The following is a 12,624-nucleotide window of genomic DNA, read 5'->3' on the forward strand; positions in this document are numbered from 1 at the left end:
CCCAACATTTACTATTAATATTATATATGATTATTTTCTGTACACTTATAGGAATGGAAAAGTGTCAGGTGGCCAGTTTATTTGGTTTTATTTAAAGCAGGTGACAAACAAATGTTTTAATTTATTTTTATTTAAAAAGTAGTGTGGCTCTGTGGACAAACTGCCTGTAGAACCAGAGACAAAAAAGCTGTGCTATCAACTTTCACACATGATCTATTTTTATTTGCAGTTGCTTTTCCAATGATGCCTGCCCCTCTCTCTCAATGACGCTGAGCGCTTCTACTTTTTTAAATGTGGAAGTAAAGTATGGTGGCCTCGTGAGGCCACTGTGTGCCTATGTGTGTGTGTGTGACCGTAATGAATGGCAGTGTGGTCGCGGGGGAACAACTGCACTGACGGACGTTGGCAGCAGGTGTATTCTGCTGAGTCACACCAGGACATGGAAAACACACAGCGTCAGCTAATTAAAACCCAGCTGACCTGCTGATTACTAGAGGAGGGCGTATTCTGCCCGGCCTTTATGTAGGTGGTTGAATTGTCCTGGGGACTTTGGCCAGTGAAAAACTGCTTGAGACTAAAGTGATTAGGCACTTGCTGTGAAACCTTCAACTTGGAATCAGTTGGAATAATTATTTTTGTGTTTATAGACTGGATGGTAAATGGAGTGGCTCAAGCAGTTTTACATGGAAGGATGTTGAGAGGCGTGGATATGCTGCGCTCACATAAAACTAGCAGAAAGAATAGCCTGAATAACTCAACCCCACAGCATTTCATAACCAAAGGAGTGTAGGGAACATCTTTATTTTTTTTAAAGAAAAAAAAAACAGGAAATAACAGGATTAATCAACTTTAATATGTTTGAAGTTAGCAGCATACAACTAAATAAATATATATGCAAATCTGCACAGTGAAGGCTGCTACACCCGTGTCACATCACTTATTGTCTTCTTATTAGTGTAAGATATTGTGGGCAATCCTCTCCTCTTAGACTGCCTCTCCTTTATTTTCATTCTGGTCCTTCTCTGTGGTGGATTATAACCTGCAGCCCAGCACTTCGGCCTCCCGAAGCCTCTGTCGTATCAAAGCCACGGAAGTGGTTCTTAGCCCCAATGATGTAGTTGCTCAGAATGGCACTGGCCTCCTGCTCTGGTCTGGATGCACCACGTTTGCACTGGAGCTTCTCGCGAACCTTCATCATCTCTGTGTCCAGTCTTCCCATCACTTTATTGAGTTCTGTAATTCTGTGCCCTACATCTGAGTATTACACAGTATTACACAATAAAAGCCTACTGTCACAGTCATAACAAAGCCTTGTAAGTCTTAGAAATGTTAAAACCATTGGGTCTTATTCACCAACCAAAATTTCTTCTTAAAACACACTTCTTTTACAAAGATTCTGACACTCAAAACAATTTTTAGAGATTAAAAACACATCCTACATCTGAGACATCTAGACTTTTTGCTAGACTGCCCAGAAGAGGCAATTTTGCTTCACTGACTGGCTGAGGGAATGACTGACTGAACATTGTTGAAAAACCCATGCGCAAAGACTCCTACCTCCTGTTTATCTAGAAGACATTTTGCCACAAAGCTAACAATAAAATAGATAAAATCTTAGGTAAGCTGAGGTTGGGTCTCCTGACTCAACATCACTACCGCAGCATTAGCAGCACCCTTGCCAAGCATTGCTACTGCTGTGTTGGCATCGCTACTGGCCTCGCCCAACTTTGCTACCATGGCGTTAGCATCGCTCCATCGCACCAGCTGCCAGTCTCACACGGTGTTGTTACTGCACTGATAACATTAATACCACAGTGACTGCTGGCTTTGCCCAGCATTGTTATTGCGGCGATCGCATGTCTACTTCGCCAACCACCAGCCTCCCCACTGTTGAAATGCCATTGACCATTTTATTGGCCAATGGTGGCCCAGCAAAACTAGGCTTGTCTGTTTTTAGGATGTTTTGCAAGAACAAGTTCTTAGGAAGATATTAGTGAATAAGGCCCCTTCTTCACTTTATTGCAAGTTGATCTAACAGGACATTGTTAATTATAAATTAAGTCCTTTTTATGACAGTTTATGTTTGTCTTTTTTTAACTAAAATATTTTCAAATGGTAGAAATAAACAAGAAAATAAAGCCATAACCTACCGTTGTTCTTAGTCTCCTCAAACTCTCTGCGAGCTGCTTCAATGTAACGCTGCACTAAGACCTTGATCACCTGCAGGCGATATGGCACTCTGCCTTCCCCCTGACCTTCGCTCAGGTTCTGGGTACTGCCAGACTGATCAGAGCGAAAACTCATTAACCTTGAACACTGAAATTTTAAAATACGAATGGTTGTCCATAACACTTACCACGGATGAGACTGGAGGGTAGTCGGTGCTACCTGAAGTATTTCTTCGGAAGGTACTCCTACATAAAGCACAGAGAAAAGCTTGTAATCACTGCCAGATCTGTCAGATCTATTGTATTCAAATCTAGCGAAACCTTCCTCAAAATACTTATGATGCTGCTTGTTAAACTGACCTACCTCATCACATGTAATAATGCCTTGGGGGAAGGTAGGATATTGAAAGGCACGGGCATAGTGAGGCCCTCTCTGAAATAGCTGAGGTACAGCTTGGAACGAGCAAACTTCCATTCAACGTCGGCATCGTTCTGGAAGATGTAGAAAGGTACTCTTTTGTTTTCCTTTTTATTTTCATTGATCAATACACCTGCTCATTTATTGTTTCTTTTACAGTCAAGGGTATGTAAAAAAAAAGAGCTTAGCCTGCTTTTGTTGGAGTAACTGCTGTGAGGATTTGATTGTGTTCAGCCATCAGAGCATTAGTCAGGTATTGATGTTGGATGATTAGTTCTGGACCACAAACCTCGCTCCAACTTATCTCAAAACTCTTGGATGGAGCTCCATTACTTACTCCATTACACTTTCACTGCTCCACAGCACAGTGCTAGGGGGCTTTAGACCCCTGTAGCCCACTTCTGGCATTGGCCATGGTGGACTTAGGGTCTCGACTGTCCAGTAAAGGCTTTCTACTAGATTTTGGAGGAGCATTGCTGCAAGGATTTGATTGCATTCAGCAACAAGAGCGTATGTGAGGTCAGGATGTTGAATGATCATCACCCTAACTCATCCCAAAAGTGCTGGCATTAGACATGGTACCAATAGGTTTACGTTTTTCTGGTCCAGAGAGGCCATTAGTGAGGCCTGTTCTAGTGGCAGTGCTTCTCTACAGGGTCTAGACAAGCTGTTTGTGTGTGTGCATTTGCACATCTGTGTCAGCAATAGGTGCAATGTAAAGTAACTGAGTGCATTCATTAGAAAGGGTGTTCACAAGTCAGGTAGCTCACCTCAATCTTTTGAAATGAGTTGGTTATCATGGCAATGAGCATGTTCAGCAGCACAATGACAATGATCAGAGTGAAAATCCCATACAGTGCTCTGCCCACAAACTCGGCCATAACGTAGTCGGGCATGTCCACATATTCCTGTTTGAACACTCCAAACATAGTCCAGAAGAGAAAGTTAAAGGTCTTGTTGAGCCTGTAGTTAAGGAAGTCATGGAAGATGGTTAGTTTTTGCAGCATGTATATGTTCAGCATGGTTGAAATGTCATATTGAGACCATATTAGGCAACGTTTGTCAGTACCTGCCAAGCTGAGAGCCTACATATGGGACATATATGTTGTTCATCCCACACAGAAAAGCAGTTCCAATGATCAACAGGATAAACGCAAATCTGTCGGGAAAAAGACCAAAAATGTTATTTATGCCACAACATTGGTGAGAAACTGGTCTGCAATCAAGGTATGCATCTAAAAGTTCAGCATATGTTCAAAAGTTTGTAGACACCTGCTCGTTAGACATATCTTTTGAACTCGAGGGTATTAAAAAAGCGCTAACAGCTCTGTTCTGGAAGGATTTACATTCAAACATAACATTGCTGTGAGGATTTGATTGTGTTCAGCCATTAGAGCATTAGTGAGGTCAGGTATTGATGCTGGATGATTAGTTCTGGACCACAAACTTCACTCCATCTTATCTCAAAACTATTGGATGGAGCTCCATTACTTAAGAGAACACACTTTCACTGCTCCACAGCACACTGCTAGGGGGCTTTAGACCCCTGTAGCCCACTTCTGGCATTGGCCATGGTGGACTTAGGGTCTTGTGCAGATTCTCCAGAGCATCCAATTCTTTTCCAAGGACAATGGACAGCCTGTGTGAGTGGGTGTGCCTTATAGTAGCTGAATCCACTGATAGAAGGGGTGTCCGCATACTTTTTGGACATGTATGTTGAAGTGTATGTTCCTAGTCTCATCTTTAACAATCCACACCTCATCATATCGTCTATCATTTTTCCAATGGATATCTGTAGGGTTCCCAGGGATTCGTGGGCTGGTAGTATGTAGGACAAACGTGTGAAGCTCAGCATACTGGTCACAGCAAACAGAATTTCAGCAATCAGCTGAGGATCTTCTTGTCTCCAGTTTTCTCGTGCTGCTCATAGTTAACATACACATGTAGAAGCTTTAGTGACAGTCTAGAATCATGGGTATAAAACATATCTAAAATATCAATACACACTGTATCAAACACACACAACTCAATTCTGTATTAATGCCTTAACCCCCTAGGCTTATTTTGAGTTTTAGGATCTATTATTTAGTAAATATTACGAATGATTTGGCATCTGCTATAAATGATTTAGTATCTACAATAAATGATTCAGTACCATCTAAATGATTCAGTAACTGTTATAAATAATTTAATGTGCTATAAATGATTCAGTGTCTACTACAAGTGATTCAGTATCTAAAATATGCGATTCAGTACCATCTAAATGATTTAGTAACTGCTATAAATGATTTAGTATCAACTATAAATGATTCAGTATCTACTTTAAATGATTCAGTATCTACTACAAGTGATTCAATATCTACAAAAAATATTTAGTACCATTTTAATGATTCAGTAACTGCAATAAATAATTTAGTATCCACTATAAATGATTCAGGATCTACTTCAGGTGATTTCTACAGTAAATGATTCAGTACTATCTAAATGATTTAGCATCTACTATAAATTATTCAGTTTCTACTACAGATAATGTAATATTTACTATAAATGATTCAGTAACTGCTATATATATATATATATATATATATATATATATATATATATATATATATATATATTTACTATCTACTATCAATTATTCAGTATTTACAAGTGAATTATATTCTACTATATATGATTCAGTATCTACTATAATGGATTCAGTATCTACTATAAATGATTAGCAACTCACACAAATGATTCAGTAACTGCTATGTATAATTTAGTATCCACTAAAAATCATCCAGGATCTACAAGTGATTTAGTATCTACTGTAAATTATTCAAAAACTGTTACAAATGATTTAGTAATGGTTATATATAATTTAGTATCTATTATTATTAATTCAGTAGCTAATATAAATGATTCAGTAATATAAATGCTTTGAGGACAAGGCATGCAAGTATAGGTCAGCAAACAGGCCATTGGTTGAAGCACAAAGTCATTAAAACCAGTTATAAATAGACTAATCTGGCATTATGTTGCTTGGCAGCTGTGGCCAACGGTTTACAAACCATTTATTCAAACCAAACCATTATGTTTAATCATAAATGATTTGTTGAACACTGGTGTATTATAGTGAGTATTATATTGTGTATTATAATATATATTGCATTATATTGTGTCATGTCTAAAAATAACCTTTGCAAAATCAGTGTAAAGCACTGTACAGTCTCTTACAGTGAAATACGTTCACTGTAAATCCACTGTAAACAATCTGTGGTCCTGTCTGAATCACCTGTGTTTGTGAAGTAATCACACAGGTCCTCGGCGCTGGGATCCTGGCAGAGAAAATGGCCTTTTAGCACAATTAAAATGCGCAGTGTGAAGGAGGCCAGGTACATGCTGAGCACCAGCATATCCAGAATGTTCCACCAGTCCAGTAAGTAGGTCTTCAGTCCCTCAATCCACACCTCCTTACACTCAAACCAGAAGAAACCTGGAAGGGCGTAAAATGAACCTGCTAAGGAGGTCTGTGACACTGGAGGAGGGTTTTAAACCTTCTGTCAGGTGTTCGACTCACACTGGGCAGAGTCATTCAATACAGCTGTACCACCAGTACACCATGCAGAACATACATCACCACAACGATATCTATGAATATCCTATTCATAAAATGTAAAGTGGTGGTAGTCAGCACTCAGCACTTTCCTTATTATTGTAGTATGCTCATATGTGAAATTATTAACAGTCATTCAATAGAAATCAACTAGTGCTTATTTAGGAAGTCTTGCCATGTGACATTATAGTAAAGTAATAATTGGTATAATTCTACATCATATGGACAAAAGTATTCGGCTCATTCGTTGTTTCTTCTGAAATCAACAGAATTAAAGGGTGTATCCTGTTTTTGTCTGAGTACCTGTCCATACTGTGCAGTGAAGAAGGCTTTCTACTAGACTTTGAAGCATTGCTGTGAGGAGTTGATTGCATCCAGTGACAAGTGTTAGTGAGGTCAGGATGTTGGATAATCCCCACCTGATCCCCTATTTCCTAACTCATCCTAAAAGTATTGGATGGAGCACCATCATCATTCCAGAAAAAACACAGTTCCACAATGCTGGGGTGCTTTATACCCATGTAGCCCACATCTGGCATTAGACATGGTACCAATAGGTTCACAGGGAGTCCACAGAGGGTGTCAGACCCTGTTATGTGGATTTGTTTTTTGTGTGTGACTGCGTGATTAATGTATCACTAACAGTAAATGCAGATGTTCCCCTGAAGAGCTATAGTTCCAGATATCACAGGTATCAGGGAACAGGTAAAACATGGCAGAGATCCTCTGGTAGAAATGAACAAACCTGTCACTGTACCATTATTTCCTCTTGAAGTCATGCTTAATCAGCTGGTGTGCTGATTAACCAATCTTGAGAATCTGTTTTTTTGATATCTTCAAATCCAAAACATCTCACCAACAACCCAGATCATGTGAAGGGAGTTGTAGAGAATGTGTTGTGCGCGGGAAGCGATGTCATCGCGGCAGATCGCCATGAAGATCGATTCAGCTAAGAGGATAATCAGGAACCACATGTAGGAGGCAGAGTGCAGCAGGAACTTTATCACTGGAATCTTCAGAGTCCTTCCAATCTGGGAGAGAAAAGATAGTAATCCCAAAGTAGATGTTAAAACCTTATATAACTTCTTCGGTTCCTGAAAGAACCTGTAAATAGATGGCTCTTTACGCATTTGAGTATGTGTTTGTTTATGTGTTGTTTTCACTGGCTTCCTGTAGCTGCTGCCTACATCCAATTTAAAACCCTGACCCTGGCCGTTCTTGATGGCAGTAGTCAAAAGCGGATCAGAACCGAGAGCCAATCCCTTAAGATCTACGTCTTTTTTTCTGTCCTGGCACCAAAGTGGTGGAACGAACTTTGGAAGTTGCTCGATGTCTTCAAACGCAGACTGAAGACCCACCTCTTCCAAGAGTAGCTGGGTGAAGTGTAGTGTCGAGTATTATTTTCTCCATACTGGCTTTTGTGTTTAGTGGTATCTTTTGGATTTTAGCAGATGCAAAGTAGCTATGGGTATTTTCTGAGTAAACAGCAAAGCACTTTTTAAGTCGCTGTGCATAAGAGCATCTGCTAAATGCTCTAAATGAGAGTCAAGAACCGTTTAGGAACTTGTCATTTTTAAAAGCTTTGAATAATGTCCCAGAGATCCCAGATCTGTAGGAAATGTCAGAATATAATCTCTGTCCAGTTTGACATAATGAAGCAAGCTTTAATGTTGTTAAAGAGAAGCAGAAGCCAGTACTTGGCCTCTAGGAAACATGGGACTCTGCATCTGCATCTAATCTCACCTTGGACTTTGGAGCAATCCAGTAGATGAGGCACAGCAATGGCATGGTTACAAAGATCCCCAAAGACACCAGCAGTTTCCAGGTTGTGTTGCTGCCCCTCCAGCCTGAGAGACTGCCACACCAAATGGAGGACAGCACTTGCTGGCAGATGGGATGAGTCACAAACTAGAGGCGTGAAAGAAACACAGTTAAACACTGATCCCGGCTGTCAGTCAGGCTATTTGTGGACTGGCAATGTTAGCGTTAAAGCTAGGGCAGGGATCATATACTGTAATCCACAGTTTTCTCTGCAGCACAGAAAGTGTTGCTGAATCTGGGGCGAGTTGTGTAGAGACATGGATTCTGAAAGATGATGTAAAGTGACAGCTGTTGTTTCTCAGAATCAGCTAAGCAGTATATTGGATCAGCTGAACTAGACATCCTCAGGTGTATTTCTCAAGAAATATAGTCCTTCAAGTCATCAATATTTAGTTGCTCATTCTTTTTTTGGGTCACCACATCGATGTGGAGCCAGTTGACACTAGACCATCTTAAATGGGTCTGAAAACTTTTTTGAGCTCAGCTTAAATCTCTGTTAGATCTGTTGCACTTTATTTTACTTTATTATCTTAAATTTATTTTATTTTATTATTTTATTTATCTTGCCACTAACAATTTCAGGTAGGCTCCAGACTCACCGTGACCCTGACCAGAAAGAAGTAGATAGGAAGATGGATGGGTGAATTGATGTTCTTCACCAAAAAGTAAAGTCCATATAAGTATTATCTGGTGATGCTGTACACCTGCTTAAGTTACTTTTTTTGGAAAGGTGCACTATATGGGCAAAAGTATTGGGACATCTGCTCATTTGGTGTTTCTTCTTAAATCAAAGGTATTAACTTCCCAACTCATCCCAAAATTATTGCATGGAGCACCAACCATCACTTTAGAGAACAGCTCAATGCTGGGGGGCTGCTCCACAGCTCAATGCTGGGGGGCTTTATACCCCTTTAGACCACGCCTGGCATTAGGCAGCATGGTACCAATAGGTTAATGTTTATCTGCTCCATATAGTCCTATTCTGTTGGCAGTATGAGACAAGCTGTGTGTGTGTGTGTGTGTGTGTGTGTGTGTGTGTGTGTGTGTGTGTGTGTGTGTGTGTGTGCATCTATACATCTGTGTCAGCAATGGGGTGTCCACAAACATTTGGACATTATAGTCCATTTTATTTCACCAAACTAAGTAATTTAATTTGAAGTAATTTTAAGTTTTCATTACTTCATCCAACCTTAATTAAAAAAGACACATCAATCAATCACACACTATGTGGCCAAAGGTTTGTGGACAACTGCTCAATCATCTTCTTTCTGTCATTTGAACTGTTTCTACTCTTCTAGTAACATTGGTTTAAGGATAATTTGATTGTATTCATGAGCATTCATGAGGTCAAGCATTGGGTGGTTAGTGCTGGATCACAAATGCCTCTACAAGTCTCTCCAAAGGTTTACAATGGCGAACCATTACAGTTCTACTCTTCCACAGCTAGATGCTAGGGGGGGGGGGACCCTGTAGTCCACACCTGGCATTGGGCATGGTCTACTAAGGCTCATGTGCAGCTCCTCTAGAGAATCCTTTTATATATATTGGCAATTCTTTTGCAATGGATTTAGACTCCTGTGTCAGAATCGGTAAACTGTTAGAGTATCTAAATTCACTGGGAAAAAAAATGTCCACAAATTTTTGGTGTAGTTGACAGCAAAGGTTTGTCACTGTCACATGTTGTCTATTACCACAGCAACCAACATACCACTTTGACTTCATATCCGGGCCCATTTGTTCCTCACCCGGCAGTAGCAGTGGTTACCTGTTTTTGGTTGTAGGTAATAGCCAGGCGGATGAGTGCCAGGTTGGGGATACCCTCCTCAAAGGTCTGCTCATCTAGCTCTTCATCATTGACCTCTTCACCATAGTTTAGTAAAGTGGAGACCTCGCTCTGGTTCCGGCACATTCCCAGCAGCTCCACGGCATACTCCTGACACAGCTGCTCCAGAGCCAGGTACTGCGGCTGAGGAGAGAACAGTGAGAGCCAGTTCACCCAGCGCTTATTTTCAGTCAGCTGCAGCACACTCCGAATAACAAGCTGTACTTTACACTCACTTTAAATTCTGGTTCCTTCTTGGACAGCTTGCGCAGCTCTGAGCTGAGGTGGAAGGCGCTGAGGATGGCATCCTCAGAGGTGATTGACAGGTAGGCACGGCTGGCGATGCCTCGGTACGTGTTGATGCGAGAGAGTGAGAACTTGAGCAGGTCATACTGGCGTGCGTTCCTGCACTCCAAACAGCTGCAGGAGATGGCATGAGGTGGCGAGATGATGTGACCTCTCTGAGTGAGCATGGTCACAATCTCGTACAAGTCTTCCTGACAGGCCAGCGTGAGAGGGGTCACCCCAGGAGCAAACTGTGAGGCATCGATGGAGCGGTCAAAGATGGCTGTGGAGAAGGAGCGCACATCCATCTTGTTGCCTCTTTCCTGGTCCAGACGGTCCAGAAGAAGTTTGACCACTTTTGGTTGATTAGTATCCACTGCCACCAGCAGGGCTTCGTGGATCTGTCGGAAGTCGAACTTGATGCCTCTCAAAAGAGCAGCCATGGTCTCCTCACTGCCCAGTCTGATTGAGAGGTTCAGAGCTTCCCTCCACAGCCGATCTTCAGAGTCGACCAGCTGGTGTATTATGCCTTCTCCTGCAGAGAGCAGGCTTTCCACCATGGCCATGTTGCTCTCTTGGATGGCTGTGATCAGCTCTGGTGGAAAGTGGATCTTCTTGTTGATGATCTCCCGCCACTGATCAGTCTGTTATAAATAGCCACAAGTACATGAGACAACTAGAATAAATGATAAATGAAATCTGTAGCTTACAAATCATATGGGTGACATAGTAGCTACTGTCAAATGCTAATGGATCAAATGCTTTACTAAACTGAACTGAACTGAACTTGATCATCTCCAAAACTCTTATATCTCTTAACTTTCAATGGAGGTCAATGTAAAAGTCATTTTGGAGCATTTCTATTAGCCCATTTATCTTAAAATGATTGACAGTGTAAAAAAAAAAAACAACTGTCAATGAACACTGATCAGACTCTCAACAGATCATCAACATCTCAGTGATGGAGCATCATCTGAACATTCAGTAGATCACCTAGATACCTTTACTAAAGACCTTCACTTTATTTGAAGAGTCTCTCTTGAAAGATCAGTGATCATCTAACAGGTCTAATACAGACCACCTCAACATCCTCAACCAGCTGATGTAGACCTGCTGCTGCTGACACCAGCATGGAACTGGAGCTTAATTTGACTGGGATTAAGGGGCCAGAGTGAGGGTTAAGATTCGATTTTGGGTTGAGGTTAAGGTTAAGGTTAGGATTATGACCAGGATGAGGGTTAGGTTTTGGATGAGGCTGGAGTTAGGTATTACTGGCTGCTAGGTACTAGTCTGCTTGATGTAACAAAAATTCTGTAACAAATTTAAAAATGGAGATACGTTATTGCCTGACTGTGTCGATATGCAACTACTTATACAATTGGCTTCTACAATTACTTACACTGTATTGCTTCAAATGCATATTATATTTACGTGGTTTGCTTCTGCGCTTAATTTCTCTGCTTGTTTCAATCCTCAAAATGCACTATAACATGGTAAAAATATCAAAATCTATGTTTTTTCATATTTCTATATAAAACAAGGGGTGTCCACAAACATTTGGACATTATAGCCTACTTTACCTTTAATTTGTCATTGTTTTAAACTAACTAATTTATTTTGAGTGTAGGTTTTCATTACTGCATCCAACCATAATTAAAAAGACACATCAATCAAAATCACACACTATGTGGCCAAAAGTTTGTGGACAATAGCTCAATTATAAGTTTCTTCTTTCTGTCTTTTGAACTGTTTCTACTCTTCTGGTAACATTGTTTAAGCATAATTTGATTGTATTCAGCTTCAAGAGCATTCATGAGGTCAAGTATTGGGTGGTTACACTTCTTCAAATTCATATTATATTTACATGGTTTGGTTCTGCGCTTAAATTTCTCTGCTTGTTTCAATCCCCAAAATGTACAATAACATGGTAAAAATATCAAAATCTATGTTTTTTCATATTTCTATATAAAACAAGGCTGTTCATACTGTAATAACTATCAATTTAAACACATCACCTTTTCTTTGTTCTTAAACACATGCAATATCAGTTTTATCAAAATGTAGAATGTGATTTTATTTACAGAACTTTGCTTATATCAATAAGTTACAAGTTAAAAGTTAAACTGAACGAAATGTAAGAAAAGACAATTGGGCTATAACGGTCACTGTGAATTCAAGTTTGCGATCTGCATGCTTTAAAATTATGCTCTATTTAAGGATATTAAAATAACATTATGCATTCTGTCATTTACACACATTTACACATAAACTGGTATTAAAAAATTATGGTCTTTAGTGTGAATGCTAAAAAATGTCCAAATATAGTCAACATTTGCATGCAATGTTGCAAAGGGAACGTAAGAAAGATGCCCTGGACCTGTTTAACTATGTAACTATGTCTGTTTTAGATTTTACCCCACCAGTGTGTGCCCTGCGCTCTCATGTCCTCCAGAAAGGGTTAAAGGAAGTGTCTGAGAAAGTTATCTTACTAACTTACTGTAAGTCGTTCCAT

General features: G+C 40.1%; 1 protein-coding gene across 1 annotated transcript; it reads right to left on the minus strand.

Moving 5' to 3' along the window:
- Nucleotides 1–1,006: 1,006 nt before the first annotated feature.
- trpc2a (transient receptor potential cation channel subfamily C member 2a) lies at nt 1,007–12,624 on the minus strand. Its single transcript, XM_072691741.1, has 13 exons — nt 12,610–12,624; nt 10,064–10,756; nt 9,771–9,971; nt 7,928–8,092; nt 7,041–7,215; nt 5,864–6,064; nt 4,344–4,506; nt 3,656–3,745; nt 3,357–3,549; nt 2,533–2,660; nt 2,353–2,414; nt 2,151–2,255; nt 1,007–1,254 (listed from the first exon to the last, which is right to left on the minus strand). The coding sequence occupies exons 1-13, from the start codon at nt 12,622–12,624 to the stop codon at nt 1,007–1,009; spliced, it is 2,439 nt and encodes an 812-aa protein (XP_072547842.1).

Source organism: Salminus brasiliensis, chromosome 11 (genome assembly GCF_030463535.1).
Source record: "Salminus brasiliensis chromosome 11, fSalBra1.hap2, whole genome shotgun sequence".
Lineage (NCBI taxonomy): Eukaryota > Metazoa > Chordata > Actinopteri > Characiformes > Bryconidae > Salminus > Salminus brasiliensis.